At 47.0% G+C, this 13,602-nt stretch overlaps 1 protein-coding gene across 1 annotated transcript; it reads right to left on the minus strand.

Moving 5' to 3' along the window:
- Positions 1-2,076: 2,076 nt before the first annotated feature.
- On the minus strand, positions 2,077-10,756 carry LOC127675140 (X-linked lymphocyte-regulated protein 3C-like). The gene is made up of 8 exons (XM_052171117.1): positions 10,627-10,756; positions 9,812-9,881; positions 9,099-9,133; positions 7,728-7,845; positions 6,801-6,900; positions 5,360-5,458; positions 2,841-2,936; positions 2,077-2,746 (listed from the first exon to the last, which is right to left on the minus strand). The coding sequence occupies exons 1-8, from the start codon at positions 10,730-10,732 to the stop codon at positions 2,690-2,692; spliced, it is 681 nt and encodes a 226-aa protein (XP_052027077.1). The 5' UTR covers positions 10,733-10,756; the 3' UTR covers positions 2,077-2,689.
- Positions 10,757-13,602: the final 2,846 nt, after the last annotated feature.

Below are 13,602 nucleotides of genomic sequence, written 5' to 3' on the forward strand. Positions count from 1 at the left end.
GGGGGTCTGGGGCCAGGCGGTTTGTTGCCAGCAATATTTAACAAGGTATAAGTAGGAAAAGAGTTTCCTGGTGTACCACAATCTCCAGGGCACAAGGAAGCTTAATTACACCAAAATGCCACCACGGGCACATGTCATTTCTTCCAACAAGATGGGTTCTGAGGATAGGCTACCTGTGCTGGCTTTAGGGCCTCAGGAAGGATCCGGCCTGGTCTGAGCTGCACAGATAGCTTAGAGGTCACTTATGCTATTATGCATCTCCGGTCCTGGTTGTGACAGCATGGGTGAGCCTGTGCCTCTGCAGGTAGTGTAAGGGTCATTTAGACAATTAGGCGCCTCCAGTCCTGGTTGTGGGAGATGTGGAGGCCCAACACATGACTACATCTTTTCCATTGAAACGATAACCCTGCTTGCTTAATATTCCTGTTTTCCATGGAAATCTGTGGGTGAAGTGCCTTGGTGCTGCCAGCAGAGTGGGACACTGTGATAGGAGTTGTGGTGTACCCAGGGAGGCAGACACACATGGAAACATTAGGTGCTGCACAATGTAATAGTAAGGGTCACAGAATATGTTCCGTATGTATCAGTGTGGACAGGGAACAACAACAAACAACTATAACAACAACAATGTCTGAGCTCAAACTCCTAAGAAACAAATATGTACATGGGGCCAGGGAGACATGGCTCAGCAGGAAAAATGCTTGCTGAACAACCATGAGACTCTGAGTACAGATCCCCAGAAAGCCTTTTAAAAACCTCAGCACAGGGGCTTTAGACCCGGGTCAGTAGTTAAGAGCACTTGGTGCTCTTGCTGAAGACCTGAGTTCAAATCACCATAACCATCAGGTGGCCCACAATAACTCTACCTCAGGGGTCTGACACCCCTGTGGTCATCTGAATGCATGAGAACATGCAGATCCACATAAGTAAAATAACCAAAATAAAACGTTCAAGAAAAATCTCAGCACAGCAGTGAGTGTGTACCAGCAGCACTAGGAGGCAGAGGCAGGATCCCTGGACCACAATGATCTAACAGCCTAGCCCAGTTGATGAGCACCACATTCAGAGAGAGAGACCCCATAAAATAAACCAGTTTTCAGAAGTATCTCTGGCCCCTACATGCAAAGGTCCATGTGTGCAAACACACACACACACACACACAGTGTACATACACATATGAACGCACATATACAGGCACCACACACAAAAAGGAATATTTACATACACACACACACATACACACACAGTGTACCTGCACATATGAACGCATATACACACCCACCACATACAAAGAGGAATATTTACACACTCACAGAGTGAGAGAGAGAGACAGAGACAGAGACAGATACAGAGACAGAGACAGACAGAACACAATTCAACAGGGGGGAAACACTATGCAGAGAGTATCCATGTATGGTAAGGATAGGCAGAATATCTCGAGTAGGAGACATTCAAAGCTGGAAATGATACTAAAGTATATTATTATTATTATTATTATTAAAGAATAATACTAAAGGCTCACAGGTAGTTTGCACAAATGGGGAAGTTCTTCTAGACAATGTAAATTTTAGACAGTAAAATGATCCCAGCAGGGAAGCCCTCATTCACTCTGGAGGAATGCAATTCCACTTGGAGAAAATGGGAGAGGATGAACAGCCTGTTTTCAATGCTTCTACACAACAGGGCACACTGAGACAAAGGACCTGGACTACACCTGGCCCCAGCAGGAATGCAGGGAATAGCAAACCTCCACATGGTGTGGGTTCCTTTCTGTCTCAGAAGGAGTGAACAGCCAGGAACTTCAGAAACAGAATGCAATTAAATGACTCATCCCAACAAGTCTGAAAGGATTCATGTTTATTAATTCAAATGTTCCCAGATAAAGATTTCCCAGGATATACATACAGAAAATCACAGGACATGAGCTTTAACTGTACAGGAGACCTCGTATATCCCTGAGGATCACACACTACATGCACAATAAACTTCAAAAACAAAACATTCTCAGTTACTCCTATCTATACAAGTGAGGAAATTAATAAACCATGGCAAATTAAGCTGTATTCGTGTTCAGAATCACCTCTTAGTGTGACAGACACATTTAATTGAAAGACTTGTAAATGTTGTCTGCAAATGACATTTCCACAGATTCAAGTCACATTACTCACATCTTTCTTACTTGGGAGGTTTGCTGAATTCTACTAGTTTAACTACTAGTTTCTGAGGCACAGTCTTTTTAAGAGCACACTGCCTTTGAGAGCTTAAGGTTAGTTCCATAGGCTCCATCACAGAACACAATTAAGGGCAGAATGTGAAAGAAAGACTGCATCTTCTTTAATTGTTTATCTGGACAAGACAACGATGGCCCAATTGTGTGCCTTCTAATTGGTGAAATGATGCTCAGGTATGTTAATCCACTATATCAACACCAACGTGCACTAACCCTTAATAACTATGCTACCAAGGAAAGCCTGCCATTTCTACCCGAGAGCTGGAGCTTTCTATAGACATATTTGCACTGCTGTCACACAACTCCTTGGGTTTATTTAGCTTTTAACAGAAGGGGCATCTCCAGGACCAAGAGGAGGACACTCGAAGATCTAGCCGCTGAAGCTGCAAACATCACCACAAGCAGCTTCACTCTGACTTATTTCTGCTCCCCTCATATGGACGTTTGTGCTCCAAAGTATTATGAGAATAACATATCCAGGAGAGACTGTGGAGCTGCAGAAGTCTCTTGCTGTCTCTGTTAAGTAAAGAAAATATTAAATGGGTGTAAAATAAATAGCACTCAGGGTTGGGCTTCTCCCCATTTTCTATGGGAAAGCTTCAACACTTACATGCAGCATCAGAAGTTTTCTTTCCAAGGTGGCTATGAGACATCTCAGCTCTTCAGCAATGGAATTTCCCCGAGAATCCCTCATCAACTCGAATTTCTGAAGTGAAAAGACATGGGCAGAAATCAGCCCTGGTCTTCTTTCCTTACAAATGGGAACATCAACATTTAAAAGAAAGCAAATGTCGTGCAGAGACATGGTTTAATTGTTCAAACACAGCACACACACCCTGTAGGACATGAAGATCAAACCATCCACCAAAGTGACACAGATTTTGCCACTCCTCAAACCACTGCTAAATGTTCAAATAGTGAGGGATCAGCTATAGTGGTGGCCCAGGGGAAGGGTGCTTGCCTACCACGTCTGAGAGCCTGGGATACTTCTCCCTGCACAGCACACATGAAAGCCAACAAAGCCAAGTGAAAACAGAGAACATGAAGCATGAGCCCATTCATTGCCACTCACCCACTTCTTTGCAAGATGGAATAGCTTGCCCTGTACTATGACCACTGAGCATCAGGAACTTAAAACTCAAGGTTTCTAAGCCCACATTCCCTGCAGCGCTGAGTGAAATAGCACACACTTGATCTAAACAGTTTTGCTAAATATTGTGGAGGGATTATAAATCTTTGCAGGGCCTCTTCCATAGTCTTATACAGAAACCATAGAAACTGGAACAACACAGAAATCTGAATTTTGGAATGGGCCACTGATTAGTAAAAGAATGATATTTCAACAAGAGACACTGGCCCTCCCTCACTCCCTCCTTGTCTGCCTCCCTCTCCCTCTCTTCTCCCTCTCCCACTATCTGTATTTGCCTGTGTGAGCGATTGTGTGTGTGTGGGGGGGGTGAGGTGAGGTTTCTTGTAGGAGACAGCATTAAGAAAGTAAGGATGAATTCTGTCAATCAGGTTGTTTTGGGTCATGTAAATTCCTCTGGATGAACAAAATTTTAACTGCAACTTGAATAAGCCAATTCACATTGAGTCTGAAGCAAAAGTAGAACATCCAGTTATTAATTGTTTTGTAGAGAGCTACAAACCTGAAGACAGCATAGTTCAATCGATGTGCCTAGCAAGAACTTACAGAGACTATGTACTGGCTGGTTTTGTGTGTCCACTTGACACAGGCTTGAGTTATCACAGAGAAAGAAGCTTCAGTTCGGGAAGTGTCTCCATGAGGCCCAGCTGTGAGGCATTTTCTTAGTGATTTGATTAGTGATCAAGGGGGAGGGCCCCTTGTGGGTGGTAAAATCCCTGGGCTCATATTCTTGGGTTCTATAAGAGAGCAGGCTGAGCAAGCCAGGGGAAGCAAGCTAGTAAGAAACATCCCTCCATGGCCTCTGCATCAGCTCCTGCTTCCTGACCTGCTTGAGTTCCAGTCCTGACTTCCTTTGGTGATGAACAGCAATGCAGAACTGTAAGCTGAATAAACCCTTTCCTCCCCAACTTGCTTCTTGGTCATGATGTTTGTGCAGGTATAGAAACCCGACTAAGACAGACTATTAGGGAGGATAACTCTCAATTCACAACCCCTCTGTCTTCCACTTACGTTCTCACTGAGTGCTACACCTGGGAGCTGTCTTATGGTTCTAATTGGCCATATGAAGCCATGTTTCACTCCTACGATGATAGGAAATGTAAATGGACTGAGTAAGTAATGTAAGTGCAAACATTGTTGTTACTAGTCTGCTTAAAAACGGAACAAGAGGGTCTGGGAAGACAGCTGCAGTGTGTAAAAGTGTTTCTTGGGGGGTCAGGAAGGCAGTGGTAGGCGATGAGTTTGCTCCATAAGCATAAAAAGCCAACCTTAGCTCTTCAGCACAAATACTCAAAGTCAGGCATGGGGACACATAGACCTGGGGCAGCAAAGGACCTGCCGAACAGCCAGCCTAGACATAGAGGAGAATCCCAGGTCCAGTGAGTCATCCTGTTTCAAAAGGATGTGAAGGGAGTCCTGCACAGTGGTGGCACGCCTTTAATCCCAACACTCAGGAAGCAGAGGCAGGCAGGCAGATCTCTGTGAGCTTGAATCCAGACTGGTCTAGTCTACATTAATGAGTTCCAGGACAGCCAGAGATACACAGCGAGACCCTGTCTCAAAATTAAAACCAAATAAACAAAAAGCTAAAGGGGAAAAAAAAGCATATGATGAAGAGTGCCTGTAAGAGTTGACTTTGGACCTCTACACACCCATGCACAGACAAGTACACACACATACCCAAAGGAAAAACGCACTGTGAGTTAGGGTGGGATCTGAAGAGCATTAATGTCCTGTACAATATGAACAGCTCCAGACGAAATTACCAAGGCAGCAGCAAGTCCTGCTTTGAATGATTCCCGTAACCCCGAGTGAACCCTAAAATTAAAAACTGACTTTGTTCTTAGGTTTACACGGAGCATGAAGAAAATGCTGGAAGGTGTTTGCAGGCAACTTTCCTAAGCTCTTATCCAAAGGTCAGAAAGAATACCGGGGTATTCAATGGCCCCTTGGGTAGGTTGTTTGAAAAATGTTCAACAGACCTCCAAGTATTCTTCACACAGTGATTTAAATTCCTCCATTCTGTACCTCTGAAGAGCGAGAGATTCATGAATAAACTTCTGTTGCTCCATAAACATATTCTACAAACAAGGACAGAATACGATGTAAGAACAAGACAGGGGGAAAACCAGAAATCTTACAGAAATGCAATTCTGTGTTACTGCGTTTATGCAAAACAGATGGAGGGAAATGCATGTACAAATTATTTCAATTAAAACAGTGACCCCATTTACAAGAGCAACCTACTAGTGGAAAAATAACCTGCATTGCTTGAACTCACTCATTTAATGGGAGGGAAATGTTCCTATTTAACAGTATTCAAAATATTGCTATTAGTTCCTGACAACTTGAAAACCTACCTACTAGAGGCCTCCAAATCTGCTGGACTCTCTGTATTTTTAGAACCTACCTTGAGTTGCCCCCATCATTTGTCACTCCCCCACATAGGGACCCACTCCGTTTTGTCCTTTCCAGTAGGAGTAGAGCACACAGGACCATGCTAACAGGGTTATATTCTATAAGACTGACTTCAGATACTGCCCTGTACCAATAGAAGGATACACAACTAAAAGAAACTTTGGAAAGAATTCTTTGAGATACGGACTTTTTCTCTCCTTCCGCTCCCAAGAAACTAAGGCACAGAGGTTAATTATTTTTCTGAGTTAGCACAACTAGCAAGAAACTGGACCGTGACTGTGATCCAATTGGTCGGATTCCAGAGTCCGTGCTCCTGACCTGAGCTGGGCTAGACAGCATCTCCACATCCCTCAGTATTCCCCCTTTCTGCTTCCCCGTCCTTGGAAGTCAGAATCTCCAGTGGGCAGCTCCATCCTCCACCAGGTTGAGAGAGTCCCCAGAGACAGCACTGAGTCCAGTACCTGTCCCCCAAACCCCATTCTCATCTCTAGGTTAAAGGTGACTCAGTCACCATCTCAGGCCCATCACTGAATGAGGACCTGTCCCTCTCTCCTCTGGGACAGGGCCAGTCTGAACTCTGACCACTGACTGCTAAGTCTCTGCCTGCTCTGCCACAGCAACATGAACTGCTCTCAGAAGACTACTTGGGGCCCTCCTACTCTTTGGCATCTGCACTGAATGGATCCTGAAGGGTCCCCTCTCAGGTTATAATCCCATCCCTTCTCAGGCACTCTGCAGACAGTACCTGCTCACCGACCCTCACCAACCCCTGCCCCCAACACAAACTGTACCATGCCAGCTCCTAACCCATCATTTCCCTTGTCATCTCTCCACAGAAAAATAAACAATCCAGGAGGATGGCCAGTCTCTCCTCACCACATCCATCACTCTCCTTGTCTCCCTGAGCTCATGTCCTGTCCCTTCCCTCCAGACCTGCTGCAGGAAGCCTCTGTTGCTACCTGATGCTGACAAATGGACTCCTTTAAAGCTAATCCTGATACTCACAGAGAGTTTTTCAGCATGTTTCTTGACTTGGTTTGCATCCGTGGTTAACCTCCTATTCAAATTTGTAACCTGAAGAGTATAGTCTTGATAAAGTTTCTGCCTGTAAAAGACAACAGTGGCCACTGTCATATTCCTTCTCGACATGAAGAAAGTGCACTGAAACAAAGCATGACTGACTGACCCTCACTAAAGCTACAGGTGGAGGACTGGGAAAGGGCATCTAAAATATTCTGACAGGGAAACGGGAAATGAGGTGCATCATTTCCTATCACATTAACAGTATCTCTTCTGCCTTGGCTGAGGTAGGAGTCACTTCACAGCTCTTAGTGCTAGAAACCTCAGCAAGAAGAACCATTGTTTTACTAACATTCCATAAGTATTTGTCTCTCTGAGGAGCACAACTCCGGCTGTGTTTTCTCCTTATGAAGATAGGTCCGATGCGGATGCATACCCAGGACAATCAGAGAATTCTGGGAACGCCTACCCCCTCTTCGGCGCTGTACCCATGAGGATTTCGGTACACCTGTATGGTGAAAGCTGCTCCTGAAACCTGTGCAACATTGGAGGCTAGAGATTTTCATCTCATTTCATGCTGAACAGGTGACGGACTGCAGGATGAATGTTTTGAGGATTTCAAGCTCAATGCACCGAGCACTTTCATGCAATGCGCACAACCTTCCTACTGTTGCACTGATTCAACTGCCCCGTGTCAAAACATCTTAATTAATGCCTAGGAAACGCAGTTGACTTCACTTACAACGAGAGGCTATAAGACAAAACAAACTCTGTTCTACAGAGAAACCAAGGCAAATACACTTGCCAACAAAGCTTCTAGCCAGTGGGGCCACTGGCTATTTCCCCTTTATCCTGCTCACAAACCAACTGTCAGCAGTTCTGGGATCAAGTGACAAGAAGCAACAACCGCACCTTTGTTCACACTGGGTTTTCAGAACATCCTTAACTTTGACCTCCATGGCATGGAAAGATGAGGTCATGATCCTTGAGAATCTTTCTCTGTTTTCCTGAAGAACGTTCTTAACTGGCTCTGTAAGGGAACATAATCTTGTAAGCATTACCGTGAAGGTCTCTCAACAGTACTGGAAAGATACTTGTTATCAACAGATGGAAATGATCTGTCGATGCAGAGGTTATTTGCCTCCTTTCTTTCAGTCAAGAATTTCAGTGGCTCTGACCTTAACGTGAAATTGGGTAGTTGGACTTCAGTGTCTAGATACTACGCACAAAACATAACAGAGGGGACTTAACAAAACTTACAAAAGGGGTTTTAATCCACTGTGTAATTTCTTTACTAGATGTCATTTTTAAAGTATGAATTTAATCAATGTAATCCAGTGTGTAAGTGTGAGTGTGATCCAGTTCGATGACACCTTAGAAGGGACTGTTGGACTGCCTGATGCAAAACACAAAAGTTGTCCATTTACAAAAACCTCCAAAGGCTCAGAGATCACTGCACAGAGAGATGAGAAATATGGCTATTATTGTAGCCATTGAGGCTATTTGACAAATTTGATAAGGTAGCCACCCTGAGCAATTTAAAGGGAAAACTGACTCACAGGAAAGTCTGTGATATTGGGGATGGAACCCAGAGGCTGGAGCAATATGAAGCAAGTGCCCTCCACCCAACTACATCCCTATCCTGAATCCTGAATAGTTTCTAGATGTAACTCTGAATCAGAAAACCCAGCAGACCTCCCAGCTGGTTCCCAGTTTGTAAGTTTTGTTCAATAGTTGATGTGAGTAAGCTTTGACAGCAATTTAAAGCAGGACTCAACTGATCATACTCTAGTCACGGGTTACCAGTACTGACTTCAGCTTCCCAGTTCACGTGCTATCTTTTTGCACAGTAAATTGTGGGCAGTTATTTAACAAGCACAGACTCTCTCTGAGGACACAGACAGACAGACAGACAGACACACACACACACACACACACACACACACACCACTACCACCACATCAGAAATAAAGAAGAGCCAGACTAGAATATAAATGAGAGAAGTAAAATATGGTACTAAAAGCAGATACATCATTTGTGTGAATCACAAACTGGGAGGCGGATACTTTCATCCAATCTTTAAATATCTCAGTGAGTAGGTAAGAACAGTCACACTGCAGGGGCCATGATCTTCACAGGGACAATTAAAGCGAAGTAGAGACTTGGTGAGCTAATAAATACTATTTTGACACCGAGAGTTTGAGAATGAGTGACAACTCCCTTGCCTTGCACTTCCTTGGCTCAAACAATTTTCTCCAATTCCAAATGTCTCCTAGAACATACCTTCGAGTCCTTCGAAAAAATCCTGTATTTTCTTCCTGCAAAGAAATCACAGAAACTCTTTACTTCAATGCATACAAAAGGCCAATGCTGTTGCGTGAGCAGAGGAAGTGGAGTGTCCCCCACACAGCCTCTATACAGTTTACGGTTCAAGAGCAGACACTGACTCTTCTGGATTTCTCTGTGTGCAAGAGAAATACATGTGTACACATGTGCCACAGTCAGAAGTAGAAGTGTGTGTGTGTGGGGGGGAGAGGGGTCTACCCACCTCCACCTCATTCCTGTCAGACAAGTTATGTGACAGGACTTGTGGTTTGCTGGTAGCATGAGATTTTCATTTTGTAACACACTGAACATCTGATGGACAACAGGATGAAGGTGTTGGGGCCTTCAAGCTCAATGCACCCAGCACAATGCTGTGATTCACACACATTACCCATGAGTGCATCTGTTTGTTTGTTTATATCTCAGTTTATTTTTGTTAAGCTGGCATCCAGAAAGAACTTCTCTGTCACACACCTCAGCCCTCAGTTCTGGGCTGCAAAGGTGTGAAGAGGCCATGTGTGTCTTTTTCTGTGGGGGCTGAGAATATGATCTCATATCCTCATGTTTGTACATTGAGCACCCTTCAACTGAGCCATTTTCTCCAGCATGACATTTCTAAATGTATTGTATGAGTGGATATAAAATAAGTGAAAATAGTGAAGTGTGATCACCTGGCCTGTTGCCCCTCTGTTCCTGAGGAAATAATGTCCTCCGTATCGGCATCAAGGACTTCGATGTTGTCTGTATTAAAGACAAAGAGGAAAAATATTTTGAGACAAAGTGTGCTGCTCCCATCATCTCCCATTGAAATCAGATTCACTGTGGGTGAATCTAGAGCCCACAGCCACCAACAGTAACTTACACTTTTCAAAGAAGTCATTCACATGCACAGACACACACACACATGCACACAGTGTGAGTGAGGGTGAGCACACAGAAGTATGAACAAACATATACAGAGAGGGAGGGAGAGAGGGAGGGAGGGGAGGGGGAGAGAGAAACAGAGAGAGAGAGAGAGAGAGAGAGAGAGAGAGAGAGAGAGAGAGAGAGAATGAATATCACAGGGAAGTACAGAGACAAACACAGACACACAGGAAATTCATTAGGCTTGAGTGATTTTTGGACCAGCTGTTGCAGGCACCTGCACACGCCTTCCCCATGTAACCCATGTGTTCCCAGAGAGGCATACTGCATATTGAGTGGAAAGAACTATCTTATGGGCCGTGCAGGTTTCTTGTAGGCTGGGAATTTCAGGTGGGGGAAGCTAAAGGCACAAACAAGCTTGAGCATCATTTAATAGCATCTGAAACCTCCTACTATTCCAAGAAAGAAATGCCCATGCCACATCCACTCAGTGCTCCACCTGCCAAGGGATTTTAGGATGTCTCCTGGGGGTGGACACAGCCCTCTAGTGGCCCCTCTGGTTTGTTTAGTTGTGGGTTTTTTCACGATGTTATTTTGGTTGATGATGTTTTCTGAGTTTTACCTGCAGCAATTGCATCTGGGTTCTGGCTGTCATCTGAGGAGAGATTTGCATCCATCCTTGGGTGCCTGCCAGCACTGTCAGGGGCCTTCCTTTCCCTGCTTGACATGGCTAGATTCTTCTTAGGTTAGATGGTTGTCCTTGAAGTAAAGATATGGGGAAGAAACTGTGAAATGGAAATGAGAACAGGGAACAGGACACCATGGGGTGTGGCTGGGAGTCCTGGCACTTGTGCTGGAGCAAAATGAAAGCAAGAGCATGTCACCAATGTCCTGACCTGCCCCATTTCTCTATGTGCACTTGGAGCTCCCAGACCCACTACCTGTCAAGTTCAGTACCCTCTGCTGCTTTCCCGCCCCATCGCTACCCCCGACCCCCTATACTACAAGGCACCTAAAGATGACGCCTGGTTGGGAACCGCAACTACTCTGTCAGTGAGGCCATGTCTCACAGCTCACCTGCTGTCCCATTTAGCCCTCCCAATCCGGGCAGCCCCATGACTGCTCCCTAGCCTTGTCCTCTGTGGCCTTGTCCGGTCTCCTTGGGAAAGTGAAGGTCCTGGTATGGCCCCGCCTGTTTGCCCTGGACCTGCCTCTTTGTGACCCTACCACTGCCCTACCACATGGGCTAAGGCTCCTCCTCTCTGAACCCTGTCCCAACTGGAGAGCCTTTAACAGAGTTCCCCAATGGCCAATCATCCACCCAGGGTGCTCCTCTACCCTTGGAGCCTCCTTCTTCTCAGAGGGTGGTTGGTCATACCTACATAGGCACCACCTCCCAGGGCACATCTATCTCTCTGGCTGGCAGGGAAGGTGTGTACACCCAGGGTTAAGTGGCTTCAACTAGTACTTGTGGGATTTGGGTGGCGATGTTGCCCTTTGGTGAAGGGGACCAGTCCTGGCCCATCCCCTTCAGACAGGCACTTGTGTTGAGGGAGGCGAGGCCCATGGCTGCAAATAAGCAGGACCCAGATGTCCACTGAGGACCCACAGAGCACATGTGGAAGGTCACTACTTCCTTTTCTCCACTTTCCCGTCACAGCCATCTCTCGTCAAACCTGCGACCCCCCTGAACCCCTTTTCATCCAGTGCCCTCACTGGTCCATTTTACTACCAGGTGCGAAGTCTTCCAAACTTCTCATCACAGATAAACCTCGTCCCTTCTGCCTCAAGGTCCCACTCTGCTCCCCAAAGGGCCCGAGGCCCCAGGCCCCAGGCCGACTGTGCTTTCTCACCATCAGGGGCTCAAGGCTGACTGTCACTCACCCAGGTGACCACAGTTCAGTACATTCCTCTGAGAGGCCCCATGCTCTGGAATGGGTCTCTGATTAGCGGGAACACTACCATGCAGGCATGCCTGAGGCTGCCTACAGGTACTCCCAAAGGTGTGAGGCCTGCCCATCAGTCACCCATTCCCAGCTTGGGCCCTGTTGTTATGCATGTGTTTGTGCAAAGTGCCCGGGGGTTCCCCGTTCCGCTTCAGGTTAACTACCCTGTCCAGATCCTGCTGATGGAAGCATCACGGGAGGATCCAGTCTGGACCCAAAGAAAACAAAACAACCAAAACCCAAAAATAGCAGCACCACCACCAAACACCAAACAAAACCCAAGAACAAGGAAAAGTGACCCCAAACTGTGAGAGATGTGTAAAGATGCCTACTCCCTCTCGCAGACCACGGGCTGCCCCATCCACCTCTCTATGGTCCTGCTGCCCTCGTCTCCCAGCTTCTCATCGTTCTCGGCTCTGACACCTCTTACAGCCCCGAGTAAAGTAAAAGAAAGGTCCCCAAGTCTCCTCACAGGCTTTCCGGGACCCTCGCGTTCCAGGGTCCCAGGGTCCCACTGTCCCACGACGACGACGACCACGACAAGGGCTTCGGTCTCTCCTGGGGCCTCTAAACCACCCCTGGAGGCCCGCCACGGAACGTGCCCCGACAAACGCCTCGCCCACCTAGGCCCCTCGTCTCCGCCACGCAGCCTCCTTCCACCACGCAGCCTCCTTCCACTCAGAGGTTCATCAGGCTTCCTCTGGCCCTAGTCCAGATAGAACTCTCTGATTGGCTGGTATACCGCTTGCACATGCGCACTGGGCACCACAACGCTGCACATGCGTCATGGGGCCCAGCATGCGCCCCCCCCCCCCCCAGCCCCGTCCACTCACACTTGCTTTCCTGCTGAGGGGTGGCCCGTGCCTTCATTTCATTGGCCACAGCCGCAGCCCGTTTGTCCCATCTCCTTATGTATTTATCTCTGATCAGCTGCAACAGAGAGAGGCCTGAGTGTGTGTCAGAGAGAGGTCCATTGGGTCCTGGGAGGCGATAGAGTACCGAGGCGCAAAGACGAGAAGATCATAATACGCATGCGCCAACAGAGCTCAGGCGATGCTGGAGGGATAGGAAGACCTGTTGGGCACACGTGTACGTTGCCAGGGTGTACCAGTTACGCATGGCATACCCGAAGGGTCTTTTCTCTCCAGTTGGTGCTCTGTTGCGGGATGCCCTTGGCTATATCTCAGAGGCCCCGGGTGTTCAGTCCGGCCCTAAACAGTACACAGTGGGCAGATGTTGGATAGGACGAGCCCCTACCTAGACCCGCAGTGTCTGGCTCGGGCATCCCGGGCCCTCTGTTTCTCGAACTTCTTCTCTGACCCTCCAGGGGCTCCTACTCCAGTCTGACGCTAAAGCCAGACTCAGTCACATGAAGCCACAGGCCCTCTTGGGCAATTCTCCTTGTGATCCCCACCATGCCCCCGTAAGGGCTGTGGTCCAAGCATTACTCTTCTTCATTCAGCATAGTATGCTCTTTTCACCCAGTACTTCACCTGGGCGGCCCAAACCCACCACACGCCTCTGAGCCGCTGAGTGCATCCTTCCCTAGAGAGAGCAGTCACAGCTACTTAGTCCCAGCCTTTCCAAAGACTGCGTCCCTTCTGAGGATGGGACTGACCCATGGCAGCGGGGCGAAGAGAACAAGACAGTAT

Source organism: Apodemus sylvaticus, chromosome X (genome assembly GCF_947179515.1).
Source record: "Apodemus sylvaticus chromosome X, mApoSyl1.1, whole genome shotgun sequence".
In the NCBI taxonomy this organism is placed as follows: Eukaryota; Metazoa; Chordata; class Mammalia; order Rodentia; family Muridae; genus Apodemus; species Apodemus sylvaticus.

Excerpts from the sequence above, each read along its gene's own strand:
- LOC127675140 (XM_052171117.1), bottom strand. The coding sequence starts at position 10,732 with ATGTCAAGCAGGGAAAGGAAGGCCCCTGACAGTGCTGGCAGGCACCCA. Across the intron at positions 7,846-9,098 it reads TTTTTTCGAAGGACTCGAAG|AGCCAGTTAAGAACGTTCTT; the intron begins GTATGTTCTAGG and ends GTTCCCTTACAG. Across the intron at positions 6,901-7,727 it reads AAAACCCAGTGTGAACAAAG|GCAGAAACTTTATCAAGACT; the intron begins GTGCGGTTGTTG and ends TGTCTTTTACAG.